Below are 17,636 nucleotides of genomic sequence, written 5' to 3' on the forward strand. Positions count from 1 at the left end.
TGGATACTATCGCGCTGTCCACACAGGTGATCCCAAAGGACTACAAGACCATGACCGCCTTAGCCAAGGCCATCTCCAAGAATGTGCTGTTTGCTCACCTGGACGACAATGAGAGAAGGTACAACTGACAAATACAAATGTAATAGTTGGTAGATGTTTGCACAACACCCAGTGTAAGGCCAGCAATCAAAATGGGACGTTTGTAAGCAGATAACATCATGTACAGGCCATTGTTCCAGTTGAATGTATTGCCCTCATGGCCACTGTGTGCCAGTGTTGCCTGCTTTGGGAGCATCTCCAGTGAGCAGAGGGATTGAGGTTTGAGCGTGGACAGCTGTAGCAGAAGAGGAGGGGTATGCAGCAAAGGGTGGGGAAGGGAGCAGCTGGATGTGTCTGTGTGTTTGTAATGGGTTGTTTGGTTGGTTGTTATGGTACGCTGTCTATATGTCACTATCAAGTTGTGAATTCAGATGTGGGCGGTGGTGCTGACATACACACTCAGAAATCAACGATTCTCCATACTCGCCTCAGAGAGAAAGGGATGCCAATTTCCCTTTATCCCTCTCTTTTCCCTCCCATCTTGTTCTTTCACATTCTTCATCTCTTCAAACACCCTCGCGCCATCCTTCCATCTGTCCCAGATCTCCAGTGATGGCGATCCAGCCTGGCAGCGGGAATAGGGTTTCATTGGCGGGGAGAATCCATTATGCCCCATGGAGAGGAAAACACCGGAGCTTTCCTGTTGGCTAAATCCTCCACAGACGAAACCCAAAACACACTCTTTTTCAGTCTTTTGTCAGTTGACAATTCACCGTGCTTCCTTGGCATAGGCACGCAGGCCTCTGATTGCATGTCAGAGTTTTCAGAAGCAGGCCCGAGCAGGGTGCAACATGTGATAGAGCCGGACAGTCTGAAAAACCATGTTCTTGGGTGGCTGATGCAGCAGATTAGAGTTACACCACAAAAATATGTGGCAGTAGACCGTAAACCATGAGGTTCTAATATACTTAAGGCCTCTTGGCATGCCAAGCTATGTAAAGGCTTTGTCATCGGCCCATGAAACCATGCATGATGTAAACATTTTTCGACTTGCTGTCATGTTTGCTGTCTCGCTACACACAGCTAGCATCAACCATTAATGCTGTGCAGGAACTCGTTATTGTGTAATTTGTGGGTGAACATGCAGGCCGCAGTGCTGAAGGCTCTAAGCTAGGGAAAAGCTTGTCTGATTTGCTGGATTGTATTGTGACATGGCAGTTAGTTGGCTATGCTGTCATCTAACTCTCTCTCCGTCGCTCTGACAGCCTCCCTCACACTTCCTGTTTTTCCTCACTCGTCACTTTCTGCTGACGATGCTGGACGGCTGGCTGGGCGCTTGGTCACATTGCGGTTGTGGTGCGGTTGTTGCTCCTGTTGCTCCTGAAGACAGAAGTGTATTGATGTATGGCCAATGTGGTACTCAAGAATGACTGAAAAAATGGCACACAGCAAGCAGCAGGCCTCTGCATATTGCTTAAATGCTGTAGAGAACACATGTTCTCATCAGGTTTGGGACAAACATTTGCCTGAGAAGGTGCATCTGTGACTCGAGCTTATCCTACTTGATGTACAATCCTGATAATCTCCTATAGCAGCATATAAATATCTACAAGCTTGAGAGCGATCATTTTTGCACATTGATGCCTTCTGCTTTGGCATTGATGAAGTCACAGCATGAAGTACATCGGCTTCTTTAGATGTGCCAGAACTGTCAAAGACTGACGCACGTTAGCAGATGGAGTCTCACTGCACAGTCTTCTCTCTCTCTCTCTCGTTCGGTTTGCACCCCCTCTCTGTTCCTCACTCCTACCTCGTTCTGCAAACAGCTGGCCATTTGGGTCATCAGGTAGTCTTGCACATGTGGTCTCATTGGGTGAAAAGGTAGTGACAGTTGACCACTGCTCCTGCTAGTATAGGCCTCTGCAAGACAGAAAGGTGATGGGTCAGGGCATGCATCGCTGGATAACAGCAAAACAAATCTTTTATATTTTGTTCAGTAAATTCCCTAAAACATTTACCAAATGGCTATTTCTGTTTGAGTGCTAAAAGGAGAGGCCATAAAACTGCCTGTGTGTCAAGAAAACATTTTGTTTGATTAGTTAGTCAGCAGTTATGTAAGCTGAACACCACACGATGTGTTCCCCCATTAGCACTATATTATGCTATCGCCTCCCTCAGTAATGACTAGGATCCAACACAATGAAGCCCTCTTTGTTTCCCTGCCCTCTCCAATGCTCTCTTTTTCCTTTCATCACTTTTTTCCCTTTGTATCTCTCTGTTTCCATGTTGTCTTATCCTCTCTCAACCTTTCTTAAGTTACTTATCTGCCTCTCTAGGAATTCAGGAAGTCTGTGCTTGTTCTGTGAGCATTGTATTTTTCTTTTTACCGAGATGAATAAGAGACAATGCTGTCTTTTCTTCTTTCAAATGTGCTTTTTTCTTGTCAAATTGTTTGCTTCTGCAGCAGTAGTACACTGTGCTGTGGTTTCTCAGTTCAAGTCTATAGCACAATCCATCTCGTTCTTGGAAACCAATCAAAATATGTCGTTTTCTACATGGATCATGATTAATATATGCATGTCTTGAACACAATGACCACCACAAAGTCAGCTGACAAATGTAATCATCAAAATGTTAATAACTTTGTTGTTAATATTCATATACCAAGCCATTCCTTGACTTGCTCTAAAATGCTACATACTGTAATGCTGAACTGCAAGAGTGTGTGTTAGCTTCCTTGTCCTTACACATGGCTGAAAGTTGGGTCACAATAATGTCAAGGGTTATTTAAGTGTATTGCTCGGACGTGCTTAAATCAACCACTTATGTACCACATCATTGGTTGTCATTAGATTGTATTGCAATAATTCCAGTGTTGAAGCCACTCCTCCAAACACCAAGAGTCACACATGTATATACATGCACTTCATATATTTCAGCTGTGAAGCTTTCCACCACTCTTGCGTTGGGGCTGAGATGCTATACTGTGGCGTATATCTCAAGTATGGGCCATTCTGGAGAAAAACTATATCCAGTAGGGAATCTTAGGTCGGCAGGATGGTATTTACACTAAGACAGCACTCGGGTCCGGCTTTGATCGTATCCCGTTTTGTAAATGTTTTCTTCCCCAGCTTTTATTGCCAGCAATGTACAGATTTCAGCGTTTAGTTTGTTTGTGTTTGAGATCATCTGGATGGAGAATGAAAACAGAATATAGAAAGGCATTAAAAGTAAAGTGATAAGGTGTTTATTTTCCCAAAAAACTAAACACTCAGAATATATTTTTTATGTATTTCTTTACTCTGCTTAAGTAAATCATAATCAGAAATACTTTATTGATCCTTGGAGGAAATGTTACTTTATCGTTGCTCCATTCTAGAATACATATATATTCAAGCAAAGATGCATTTTGAATATATATGGTGTACTAAATTACCTTTTGTATGATTAAAATAGTATTGATATAAAATGATTTTGCTTTTTAAGTAGACATTTCCGAGGTTAACTTTCCTTGGACATTTTCCACCCCTTTGCAACTCTATTGTGCTCCTGCCTCTCTTTCTGCTTTTTAAATCCATACTCTTTGCTCTCTTCATCCCTCTCAACAGTCAGCTTTCTCAGAGGAGATCATGCGAATCCTTGCTGTAAACTATATAAACAATAGTTGGATGGAGATTGAAAGGGTTAAGTCATGGATAGGTTTAGGAGGACAAACATATAGAACACTTGCAACCACACTCTATACACACACGTGCAAAACCAAGCACACAAATACCACCCCTCACTACAAAAGATGACAGGGATTACATTACATTATCATCATGAGAAACACACACACAGGCAGGACATTCTCAAGTATGCATGTCAGACTGTGTTCCCAGTGAGGCTGCTCCAGCTGGGAGCGCTAAGTCTTTGATTAACACACCATTCCATATGTCAAACTTTATGGCCCAAAGGTTTCTGAGCTCCACCAGCCGCGCGCGTGTGTGTGTACTCCATCTTTCCTCAGCTGCCTGGAAGTCAAACCTCTACACTTTCTTGCCTTCCAGATTTCAATGTAACACTTTTTATGTAATCAAAAGGTGAACTGAGGGGTTATAGGTATGAAGAGATAATTACGCAAACTTTTTTGTATATAGACTATTTGAAATATAAATTATTCAGATTCCCTTAAAGAACACACATACACTACCAGGGCATTGCGGTAGTGTTAATGAAATAAAAAGTAAGGAATATTTTAGTTTTGCTGATCAAAAATATCATGGATTCTATGAAATACTGTAACGAATTAATTTATAATCCACCATTAGGGGACAGTCTCTCCGTCTGTTTATCTGTTTGACCTTGGCTGGTCCCTGAACTGATGTCTGCATTACTGGGTGGACCCCTCTATTTGCTTCCCATTAGCTGCTATAATGACCCCATTATGATATGCCCACACGAACAGACATACACGCACACACGATAAGCTGGGAACAGGTGTTTTATTTCACATTGTGCCAAGCCTGCTTTACTAACACTCAAACCAGCATGCAACCACCTGTCTCAACACTGTAACTATACTGGAGTTGTTCTCACATCAACTCAAACTGTTATCGTATCTAACCATCTGGATGTGTGATTATTCTGTTTTGGTTTCAGCCAAGAAACAGCGCTTAGATGATAGTTTTCAGATTAAAGGTTTTGACAAGAAAATGCCAGGCTGATAACAGAGGGTTTTGCGTTTGGATATGGATGTCAAGTTTACAGACGTGTGTGTGTGTGTATACTTATTTGCACCTATGCATGCACAGAGCCTGTTTGTCCAGGTGCACCCTTAGATGAGATTTGCCTGCCTATCTCCCCACCACTTCCACTGGTTAAATGCCCATTGTAAATCAGTCTTTCAATATGGTCAGTATAGCGCTATCGCCTGTTTAAACACAAATTCTTTTAGTTCCTACCGTATTAGTGTTCCTTATCTAACTTTCTATTGAAGTGATACGATAGCAGTAGAGTGTGTACTGTATGAGTTATTGTCGGCCTGTTTTTTCAGCTTTTCTGCACACTCGGAAAAAATGACCTTGATGATCTCCAACTTAATGCGTGAGTGCAACCACGAAGGCAAGGCAGGCTGAGACGGACACAGAAGCAATCATTTGAGGTCACATTTAGAGAGGGATTAATACAAGAGGAAGAGGCTCCTCTGGGTAATCTGTCAGCAACACATTTAGTTTTCCCTTGACACAAACAAAACAAATAGACGCGTAGATCTCCTCTCTACATGCATTAGTCTAATTCCCTCATACAGTACCACAAATCACTCTCCTGGGGACAGCAAAGACACAAGAAGCTCTGCTGTCAGTGCAACCACATCAATATTCTGGCAGGCATGAGGAGGCCCTGTGAATCCCATTCCTCGAGCCGCCTTGGCAGAGTTTGAAATATTCTAAAATAATATTGCCATCTGGTAACAGGAGTTGTAACATCTTTTCAGGCCAGGACCCAAACTGTTATATATATATGAGAGAAGCAGAACTTACAAAATGTGTAGTTAAGATGTTACAGCTATGGATACAATAGGGGGAAGGGTTGGAAAGAGGTGATGCTTACCTCATCCTGCCTGCTTTAATCCTCTAATTAACAAGCAGAGTAATGAGTTGATGAAGTGACCGATTAGATGATCTTTGACCCCTAAACCCTGACCTCTGCACCTTTCCCACTAGCCCCCTGCCGATGGACAGGGAACATCTTTAGTGTACTGGCACTCTTTGTCTCTGTGTGTGTGTGTGAGAGTGTGCGTGTGCGTGTGCATGTGTGTGCTTGAAGAGGTGTAAAAACAATAATAAATAAATCAACGAGAGATAGAAACCCCAAATAAACAAACAATAGCAAAGTGAAAGACACTAAAAAAGTGCCCAAGAGAGATCCGCCTCATCTCGAGTTCCAGCTGAAGTTTATTTAAGGATTGTGTGAAGGGACAAAACAACAAAGAGGATGCAATGTGAGATAGTATGCTGCGTAGGCTTATCACATTACTCTCATCCTCATATCTGATAGCTCACTCATTAGAATCAATAGATGTGTAACTTTAGGTCTGTGCTTTGGGGAATTGGTTTATATTCGAAACACAGGCTTGCTATTTCTAAAATAATAAAACAAATGTTTTGGTAAACTAGGACTAAATGCATAGTTACAGCCACATACTACACACATGTCCATCTACATGGAAACTAGAGCTGCTATTATTACTTAAAGAAACAATGAATCATTATCTATTTTGATTATCCATTAAGTAAAAAGTAAGTAATTTTTAATGCATTTTAGGCTCTCAAATATGAACATTTCCTGCCTTTTCTGTTTTATATCATATTTAACTGAATATCTTTGGGTTTTGGACTGAAGGGGAACATTTTTCACAATTTTCTGACATATTATTGACAAAAGAAAGTTTTTAAATCAATTGTTAGTTGAAGCCCTAATACACATTGACACTCAAAATGTGCAGTTACCATAAAGCAGCCCCTAGGGGGTGTTTTTGCCACACACAGATAATACAGAAATGAACTCTCTTGTGTCTTTGCTGCTTAGCTTTTCCTAGTCAGACACTTGCACTGGAAACAAGAACACAGTTATTGTCTGCCTACATGCTTGGACACTAACGTACTCTTATATGACACCCTGAATGCTTCCTGGCAGTTTGAAGTGCAGGGGAAACAGGATGTGGTGGCACTGAATGGATGACTGTTTGTCTTCTCCCATTAGAATCTCTTTTTCTGATTTTGTAGACACTATTGAGGAAGTCCCTTGCGGTGACTGTATTGTAGCTATTTGTATGACTTTTCCCGCCATTGAGAGAACCTGTTTCTCTGTGTGTGTTCAGGTGTGAATGTGACTGGGACTGAGATTTGTATTTTATGGCAGGCTATACGCAATAACAGCACTAACAAATTAGCAGGTTTCTGTTGTGTGCTGTTAAGTGTATTTGTTTGCATGTATGTTTGTGTTTCCTGTCTGGTACTCCCCTCATTGACTCTCTGTGTGTTCTCATCCCCGGTCTTCCTGAGAGCCCGGTGGTCCTCTTTTTCCCCTTTTCAGAATTCACCACTTTCTCTCCCTTTTTCTCTTCCTGTCTTTCTCACTCTCTCAGTCATGCAGACTCATTCACATATACATCCACACTTACATCCAGTCCCTCCCCCACAGTCTTCTCTCTCCGTCCCCTGCATGGCTTTGTGCTGCTGCCACAATGCCAGGGGCCAGGCGATGAGGTCACTCTCCACAGGAGAGCTGCAGGCCTGACTGAACCTCGACCATCCCCACCATCATCCAGCACAGAAACTAACAGGCCAGCAGCCTCACCTCCCCCAGCACACTGCATCTGTCCCTCAGCTCAGACTACTTAACCTTTACGCCCATGAACACAACAAGGCACACACACAAATATATCATTTGCAGGAAACTCATATCTGTACATGCATGCTTACAAGATAGTGCAGATATGCAGACATGCACATTAACAAGTGCAAACGCACACGCACACACACAGACGCACTGCGCAGATTGTTGGAAACTTTTGTCCTCTCTTATACCCTCTGCTGTGTTTTTAACCAGTCCCCTGTTACCTCTTCCGCCCCCTGTCATCTTTCTCTATCCTTCACTCCATCCACTTCTCCATACAACTCTTTACAAAGTAGTGAGTCATGTAGTAGTGTCTGGAGAGCTTTTAGAAAGTTGTATTCCCTCCAAAATGTACCCCAGAGTCTGTGCAGGACAGTTTTCCATCCTACCATGATTCATCCTTGCCTTTTCAGCTGCTTACACCATCAATGTGAATGTGTGCGTAACTGTGTGTGTAGGTGTGTATATGAGTGTGTGAGCGTGAGCATGAGTGAGAGAATCTTTGTGCTGCAAAACTATTTTGACAAGTGTTGACATAAAAAGTAGTGGAAGCACCAGTAACGCAGGATGTATGGTTATTTTACTCACTTAATTTTATGTTTGAATGCTGCACACTGCTGAACAACTGCTGAACAGGTTTGAATCAAGCACAATGACAAAACGTTTTTTAAAATGATTTCCTCTTCATGTGTGTGTGAGCAGGTCTTACTGACGCACATGAGTGCAATAAAATAGAAAGGAGAAAAAAAGAAAGTGGCCTACGCTTTAGATCTGTGTTGCAATTGGATCAAATGTCAAAAGTGGGAGACGTTGTGAACCAGCTCAATCTCACCCCAATCTGTGTGTGTGTTAAGTACATTGCTAAGATGTCACTCAGGGCGTTTGTGATCGTGCACAGTGCCACGTTTCATTGCATGATAATGAATATGTAGGGTAAATGTGGGAGTGTGCATGACAGTGACTTCCTAGCCAGAATTTGCCCCTGCTGTGGGGACGTGATGTTCCTGCTACCCTTCAGTGCTTTTTTAGCTCAGTTTGGCCCAGAGCACGTCCCACACACTGACCACCACACATTCACGGGGACAGAGCAGCCCAGCACCCTACAGAATAGCCCTAGTTGGCCCATGGCCTCCTATTGTATACATCCCGTCTGCTTTGTCTATGCTACTGTGATAGCTTCCAGTGTACAGGCACAGACAACAGTCTTGTTATAGCGCGTTAATTCTCCCATGACCTCGTCGTTGGTTTGTGGGTGTCACTGTGGTCGAGTTTTATTTAGATCAGAGGTGCTCAGCCCATTTCCATGCTGGTTTAAATGTCTAATGGAGCTTGGGTTTTAGCATTTAGGCCATTATGGAGCAGGTGATTTGACCAAAGCTGTTTTTTGAAGATGAATTTCAAACAAGATAGTAAGTCACTGCATGTCTCGATAATGGCCAGTGTTTTTTAAATGTATTTGAATATATATATTTTTTCATTTTCGGTTTACAAAAAAGTCTTTCCACACTTTCATTGCTTAGTTCAAGAGCTTTTATATTTGTTTGAGGTGGTTTACATCTTGATAAAAGCGTTTAAATTGTTTTGATTACAAACAATAATCATGAAACCTGACTGTTTAAAATTAGAAAAAATATGGTACTCAATGTATCCAGCAGGTTTCCATGCTTTGTTGTAACAGTAAAATGAGGTTTCCAGTTAGCATGGTGCTAACATTAGCACATTCCAGGGTGTTATCACATTAAACATGAGGTGCTAGTGGGTTGCTCAACACTGTCCAGGTCTGAACGCTGTGTGTCTGATGAGGCCGTCTGTTTACAGCAGGGAATGCCTTACGTCAGTCAGATGTCAGCTATTGAATGTCAACTATTTCTCTCTCCTCGATGCACCCGGTGCACCTATTACCTCACTGCCCACAACACAACTTGATTTGTGGTTTATACACATTTACACACACACATGAGTACTGTACAGTTTTAGCCTTAAGCATCTCTACAGTTGATGCCTCGTTCTTCACTTTTCTCCATCTAGTCATCTTCTCACCCTCCCCTCCCTCTTCCTCCGGGCCTGGGGCATGCTCTCCGTCTCAAATTCAGTGTATATACCTATGTGTTTGAGCGTGCATGCATAATGTGCTGTGTTGTGTAAACACCTCTCAGGTTTAAACCTCAACAAAAGACAATTTGTGTCCCGATCTGCTTCTCAAATGCTTATCTTGTTCTAGGGCTTGTCTTCTGTGAGATGGGAATGAGGGAGGGAGGGAAGGGCGGGGGAGAGAAAAAGACATGCCCGCGGGACAGCGGCATCTTTCTGATGTTTAGCGACGTGTCAGGATATGTGTGTTTGTGTGTGTGAGTGTGTGTGTGAGAGAGAGAGAGAGTTAAAGAGGCAGGGTGGGAAGAAGAAAGAGATTAGAACTCTTGGCACCTGTACACAAAGTAAAGGTTTTTTTAATCTGCGTATGATATATATTTTGTGCATTCAGTGGAATTAATCTTTTTCTATCTGTGGGAAAGAGGATACCTTTCTCTTGGAGTCTCTGTCTTTCTCTGTGTCTCTTTCCCTCATTCCAGTGACACTTCCCCTGTAGACACTTCAGAGAGATAGAGGCTTAGTCCTGTCAGCGCCTGATTCAGCCTGACCACTTTTCTCTCTAAGTGGAGGAAGAGCTCGCTTTTTCCTGTCCTGGGGCAACAAACATCGGAGACAGAGGGCATTAGGAAATGTGTGAAAAATGTTTGGGACTGAAGTTTACTCTAAACAGACAAGACAAGGAAATAAGTTAACAAGAGTAAACAGAGGAAAAACACATTTTAGTGTTAACAGAATAGCATATCAGCTTAATCTTTAAACTGACCGAATGCAATAAAGGGAATGGAAAAGGAAGGAAAGGGAGAGGAAAGAATGGTAGTGACTGCAGGGTTGGACATGTTTGTGATGTTTCAAGACTGACATCATGGCTGCTTCAGCAGGTGGTGTGTGTCGGATCATCAGGTAGGCCTGTAAAACAGCCATGTCACACGAAACAGCAGTCTGAAAGGTGGAAAGCAGGGAATCTCTATACATTGCACCATAATGCCAGCAATGTAATTTGGGACTAAGCTGAAGGTTTTAGTAAGTCGTATGTAATCCTCTTTCTTAATACAGCTCAATTGTTGTATTATATTTATAGACATGAGTATGCGAGAAGCTGAAAAATACATGTGATATTTGCCCACAAGTAACCTGAGATAACCTTACTGTATTATCTTTACTTTGCTCGGAAAATGATTCAGCTGTTCTCCGAAGTGGCACACAATAATCCTATGATTTTAGACATCAAAGATTCTGATGAGGCATATATTTACAGTCAAGATCCCTTCAAAGTATTGGTGTTTGTTCTCCGCCCTGTAACACATCCTCATTTCTCCTCACATCCTCCTATCAACCACTCCTTCTCTTCTCACTGTTTTACTCCTCAGACTGGTCCTTTCTTCCACTGCCATGAACTCTGTGTCTGTGTCTGTGTCTGTGTGTGTGTGTGTGTGTGTGTGTGTGTGTGTGTGTGTGTGTGTGTGTGTGTGTGTGTGTGTGTGTGTGTGTGTGTGTGTGTGTGTGTGTGTGTGTGTGTGTGTGTGTGTGTGTGTGTGTGTGTGTGTGTGTGTGTGTGTGTGCGTGTGCGTGTGCACGCGCTATGGTCTTTCTTTCTCTTTCTATTTCTATTCCAAACCCTCCCATTGCCATGCCATCAACACAACAGTGTGAGGAAAGCTCTGATGCTCTAGGTAGGTACTAGTTATGGTAAGGAGGTGATAAGGCCGGATTGCCCTCTCATGAAGTTGGCATTGGCAGGCTAGTAGAGTCCAAGGTGCCAGAGCCAGTTCAGTGGTAGTTCATTCTGATATTTTATCTGAGGACTGCTGCTTCAATTAGGCTCAAAGGTTTCAGGAAAGCTACTGTGTCAGTCAGTATTTCCATTCTTCTCTGTTATGCAAGTAATTGCTTATGTTTGTTTGAATCACCGTGACCATTAACACATTAGCCTTTACCACAGCAACACAGGCTCATGGATTTATGTGTCTTCTGAATCAGTCCTCCAGTATATATGAGTAAAGAAAGGGACATCTCAACAGTGTATTATAGGTCAATAATATAGATTAGACAGTATAGATTATAGATTTGGACATAGTCAAGGCAAGGCAAGGCAGGTTTATTTATACAGCACTTTTCAACACAAGGCAATTCAAAGTGCTTTACAAAAATGAAAGACATTAAGAGCATAAAACACATTCCAAACATTAAAAAGCAAAGATAATAAAACATGAATAACACAGGTACATGAATAAAAGTGACAGTGCAGTGTAAGATGTGAATAGTTCAATTAAAAGTAGCGGCAAAAATAAAGTCTTCTCTCAACACAAAATGTAGGAAAGATACGCACCTCAGCACTGCATTTGAATATGAATGTAGAGATTAGACATCAGCAGTGTTCACACAGATCACCAGATTGGCCCATGTGCTCCTCTACTGCGCTGCACACATATTGAGACATATATCTACACTTTGAAGCAACAGAATGCATCCAAGTTTACACCCCTTATAAACCCACCAGGGCCAGGTGTGTGGTTTTAACACAGCGTGCTCCCTGCCCTCTGTTGGTTTTAAATATAACTTTCACCATTTAATCACACTGCCTTCTCTAACTAGAACTCTTTAGATCTCCACTATGCCTACATTATCTCACTATTAGACCTTAGATTCAAGACAGAAATATCAGTCTGACACACACTTCCAATAGATCAAAAAAAGTTTTACAGTGTGCAATGATCCATTGTAACTTAAAAGACCGCTTTGTTTTTCTTTAAGCGTTTGAATTTGATCAGAGCCCCATAGACCAAAGCCAAGGGCAGACAGGGAAAAGGCCAGTTGAGTGTTGGAGAAATGAGGCGTCTCTTTCTCCTCTTCCCTCCAACATTGTTGACCATCTCTAAGTGGTTTTTGCCACCAGCCGTAAACTGTTATATCCACCTGTAAACCTCCAGGACCACCCCTGTGTTCAGCATAGGCAAGTTCACATCAGCCCAGACAAAGACTATAGGACCCTGTCAAATAATTTAAAAAGAAGCTCAACCAAGAGCAGTGGGGAAATGTACAGTTTTTATATCTGCGGTAAAAGTCAACAGGAAACTATGATAAGATTAAAATGTTTCTTCTCAATGTGAAACATATTTCATTGTGTCTGTCAGTAAGACGTGCTATAAGAATTGTTACGTTTAATAAGAAAAAACGCATACGTCTGTAGTGTTAACCACAAGACATTTAAACGCAGGTTAATAGGAGTTTAAATGTCAGAATAACAAAAGATTAAAACAAAATGGTGTTGTTTCCATTTGGCACCAGCTTAAACCAATATAGCTGTTGTTTTATGAAGTGTGTTGCCGATTCTATTGTTTAACCTCGGCTACGTCGTTTTTAAAGTGGACCCCTGATGTTTGTTCTTCGTCAAAGGGGACCTTTGTGGTGTGTCTTCATAAAGTTGGACACAACACGCATTGTTCCTAAAGTTTGGAGGCTGATGTGAAGAAATGGGCAGCAGCTGGCATGACCTGGTCCCTCCGTTCTTTGCTATGCCTCTGGGGAAACACAGGGCACGTGCCAAGAGCTTTGATGTCATAAATATCCTCCCTGAAAGCTTCAGCACTGTATAATTACACCTCCTTCCCCTCTCCTCCTTCTCTCTCTTACTCACTGTCATACTACAGCCCATTGTCAGCATTGTATGTGTGTCTGCATGTGAGTGTGTATGTGCTTATGTGTTTATGTAATTAGATGGTTTAAAAAAGGAGCTGTCATTGTGTCCACAGCAACACAGCTCAGTGGGGTGGGTTGGTTGTTCCCTGTGAGTAACTTTGGCTGATTGTGCTCAACTTTAAACTCTGGACATTAAACTGTAAGCCACTTAGTCAGCCTCGTAAAGCTGTTTTCCATCCGACTGTGATATACACATAATGAGTCACACAACAGGCTAGTAAACAATTCAGTTAGCCTACATCATCAGTGAAAACGTAATGTATGTTTTGATCCTTTTATGTGAGTTCACTTGTGATTTAAACATTATGCTGACTAATCACAACTCTTCACCTGGCAGCCTTACAAAAACCAATACATGTTTTTCATAGCAACGTGCCACTTAGGGAAAATGTGATGATAGTATACACAATGCAGTCCTCCCAGAGCTTTAAACTCTATGTAGGCTTCAGTTAGTATGCAGAATAGTTTCTGTTAAACATTACAAAGTCAATCAGCCAGCAGGACTCCTGGAAACATAACACATCTGCATATCCATCTCATAGCTTACCCATTATTACATTGGAGTCTAAGTGGTTGAAAAATGTGTAAGAGCAGATCATGATTAATAAGGAATGAATAATTTTTCACCTTTTTTATATTTGTATTTAATTTGGCCCTTTGATGGATCTTTTCACCCTTGTATGATGTTCAGTTGATCCTTGTTTTGATAGATTGTGTTTCCCGTCTACTGCATCTACAGGGGAGAGTCAGGCAGCCCTTTTCTGTTTCAGTTTTTTGTTCAACTTTGGCTTTCCAGATGAAGAATCACCATGTCACCCTGCTGCCTTTGATAAGCCTTCAAAATGTACATTGATAACACAAATCAAGTGTAGATGTATTTGTCCCTAAGCCAGTTCTTATATAATTCAATTGTGGAGACTTGCAAAACAAAGACTATTGTTCTGATTTGCCAGAATCAGTAATCCGAATTACTATCAACTGTGGTAGTGTAAATAATCCTTCAAGCTCTTACGGTATGAACAGTGTGCCAGCCAAACCAGGGGCGAATCACTGCCAAGAACAAACTTGGAGGGCGGGGAAGTTCCAATATGTGGTGCAGTTGTTGATTGTTTGGGTTATTGCAAAACGTCTTCTATCCAGACGAGTGAGCATTCTGGATGGGTGCAGCATTAAGGGCTTGTCTAACTCAACATTCTGCGGCCCATTAAGTTAAACAAAGACATGGCGGCATGCTGCACTGTTTAAGAGACCCTTGGTGTTAATGGCATAATGGCGCTGCTGTGTGTTGAGGTAGTAATGTAAGAGATAAGGCGTCTGCTGCTGAACAAATAAACAGCTGTGTTGTAGGAGAGATTAACAGCAAGAAGGGAAGAGGTGATGGAGAAAGGCAGTCTTCGCCAACTAAGAACAACAAGCAATCCAGCTACAACAAGCAGGCCTGAGTTTATTTAATTAATGACTGAAATCCCCCAAGCTAACCACAGTTTTATGGCTGTTTGAGAACAATAATAGGCTGTTGCTGCGTTATGAAGGCGCACATACTGTAAGCTTTTCCATTCCTTCCTGCAAAAACACACACAAACATGTCTGTATGCACTCCATGTGTTGTCAAATCTGACCTGCAACCTGACCTGGCAGCTACATTTCCCCTGTTCCTTGGTTAATCTAATTACAAAAAAGCACAGTTTCCTGATGAGCACAACATATTGTAATGCAGGTCATTGCATAAAGGTACCTCGTTTGTCTCGTTGTATTCATTTTGATTTTAATCATATTAGCCATAGCTGTATTTTTTGCATCACCAGTCTCTGCTGCTTCCCTACCATGATTCAAAATGGTGTCATTTTCTCTAGATGCAAACAGACCCATCCAAGCGACGCACTACACATCACACATGTACGTATATGGACTGTGTGTGTGCACAGGATAATAACCACTTAGATTAGAATGGCATTATATGTATATGTTATATTTTTCGGTGTATGTTCTTACATGCATGTGTACATTTGTCGCAGGGAAGTATTTCCACATATCTGAACCATGACACAAGCCTATTCTGCCTCCTGAGGGTGGAGGTGAACTTCCCTTAGAGTCTGCAGGGTCCCTCTGTCTCTCTCTCTCTCTCTCTCTCTGTCTCTGTCTGTCTCTATCAGAACAACACATCCATTGTTGGGGGGGGGGGGGGCTCTACCTTTAAATAAGGTCAGAGGGTCTACAGGTAGCGGAAAGGACAAGATTAATCACTTCATCTGGGACAGGCAGGGAGGGGGCGATAGACCGAGAGATGAGAGAAATAGGTGGGCCAGCGAGAGAATTAGAGGGAAGAAAGGGGTAATTGAGAGGGGAGAGGAAGAGAAAAAGTGATAGAGAGTAGACAGGGAGGAAGTTGGGGATGAAGAAAGGGAAAGAGAGACAGGTAGAGACGAGGGGAAGTAATTACCTGCATAAGTGTCATTGTTGAGCTCATCGATGCATTCAGCGAGAGGCAGGGCATGGAGAGAGGGAGGTGGTCAAGGGTAATTACCTTACCACGGGTTAGCTTGTCTTTGATCCCCTCGCTATGACTGTGGCCCAATTGCAATCCGGCCACTACGCCCTCTCCCTATCCCCATCAACTCCGTTTTAGTGTAGAGGAACTGGATCATTGCAAATAAATAAGCGGGGAGTGGGTGTGGGCTGTAAAACCCACCAACAGCAAGTCTGCACTGATACTGACTGAACCAGCTGCCAACAGTACTGACCACGTGCAATGCCATTCTGTGTCAGTCATGCAAACATTTACTAGGTGACATTTAACATTGTCTTACAGATATTAACAACATTGTATCCAAGATTAATTAAACCCTTTTCTACCTTAGAAAGCAGTAAACTCTACAGCTTGTGCGGGTGGTACATTTTTATACTATTCATACTAACAGCTGCGCCACCACTCTGGCCCGCCTCATCCAACATTGCCCATATTTTGGAAAGCTGGGAGTTAGAGGGTGGCATTACTGCCAAGATGGCGGTGACCAAAGCTGCTCACTTTGATCTTCCTAACGGCTCTTCAAAGTCCTTTGGGTGACATCTTGCCTTGGAGACCATGTTCATGTTTTATTCATGTAGTTATTTAGCTACACCATAAGAGAAGGGAGCTTCGTTTAGCTGTGATTCTGAATACAAACAGTATTCACTCTTGTCAGAGGGAGGGTGAGCATCCTACTTAGTGCGTGATGATCATCATCAACAGTATCATCAACAATAGCTCATGCCTAATAACAAGCTGTCTTGAGTTAGATAGCATTGAAACATGCTGATTTTCTACACATTATTAGTTACGTGACCATGTCCCTGACTAAACAGACTCCATGCAGAGAGCAGGTGGTCACAGATGTGAGGAGAGTTGAGAGACTCTTGCAGATGTTGCCCTGACTAATCCCCATCAAAGCCAATGTGTTTGTTTGTCATATGAGAGTGCCAGTTTGCATGTTTTCCTCATGAATGCCTGTGCTCAAATATGTTGAGCCTTCCAAAATGTTCCCACACCACGCCGCTCCTCCGCTCACTTCACTGGCTTCCAGTAACTGCTAGAATCCACTTCAAGGCAATGGTACTTGCGTACCATGCTGCGAATGGATCTGGCCCTTCCTACATCCAGGACATGGTTAAACTGTACACCCCAGCACGTGCACTCCGCTCTGCATCGGCCAAACGGCTCGCTGCACCAGCACTGCGAGGGGGACCAAAGTTCCCATCAGCAAAAACACGTCGGTTTGCTATCCTGGCTCCAAAACGGTGGAATGAGCGGTTCTCAAACTTTTTCTGTCAGGCCCCCCCTTTGGAGAAAAAAAAAAGTCGGGCCCCCCCCAACACAAGTCAGGCTCAGTGGCGGCGCCAGAGATTTATTTTGGGGGTGCTGTGGGGTAGCTTGACGTTTCACAGAGGGTGCTCAAACATTTAGGGTTTCCCATTAATGTACCGGTCGCTACAGTGGAATTTTCTACTGCAACAATCCCCACGCATATACACAGTGTACCCGCGACTGTTGCAATGAAGGCTCGATAATCAGCTCACGGCATATAGGTGTAAGCAGGGGCAAGTGCTATTTTTACAGGTGGTGTGTGGACCTCACATAGGGGGGTGCGGGGGCAAGCTCCCCCGGGAAGATTTATTTTTAAATATTGAAGTTAAAAGCATCAATCTGGTGCACTTTGAGAGCAAAATGAAGAGATCTATGGATACATCTCTCAACAACACCCATATGAAACAGAACTGTAAACAGATTTACTTTTTCTTTATGGATATTTTACAAATCACCCTTTTAAACTTTATTCTTTTTTTACTGTCATATAGTATTTCATACCTGTTTTTCATTTATTCTTCTTGGTCGAATGCACTTATTGTAAGTCGCTTTGGATAAAAGCGTCAGCTAAATGCAATGTAATGTAATG

General features: G+C 42.4%; 1 protein-coding gene across 4 annotated transcripts in view; it reads left to right on the forward strand.

Moving 5' to 3' along the window:
* The window catches only part of prkar1b (protein kinase, cAMP-dependent, regulatory, type I, beta), an 82,285-nt gene that overhangs the window by 19,072 nt on the left and 45,577 nt on the right, over positions 1 to 17,636 (forward strand). For all 4 annotated transcript variants that reach the window (XR_004556865.1, XM_034142889.1, XM_034142890.1 and 1 more), the window contains one exon: positions 27 to 118. Coding sequence is in view for 3 of the 4 variants with exons in the window: in XM_034142889.1 (XP_033998780.1) it covers positions 27 to 118 (92 nt within the window). In the remaining variant the exon portion in view is untranslated. The remainder of the gene's footprint in view (positions 1 to 26; positions 119 to 17,636) is intronic.

The sequence above is a fragment of the Trematomus bernacchii genome, unplaced genomic scaffold (genome assembly GCF_902827165.1).
Source record: "Trematomus bernacchii unplaced genomic scaffold, fTreBer1.1, whole genome shotgun sequence".
NCBI lineage: Eukaryota > Metazoa > Chordata > Actinopteri > Perciformes > Nototheniidae > Trematomus > Trematomus bernacchii.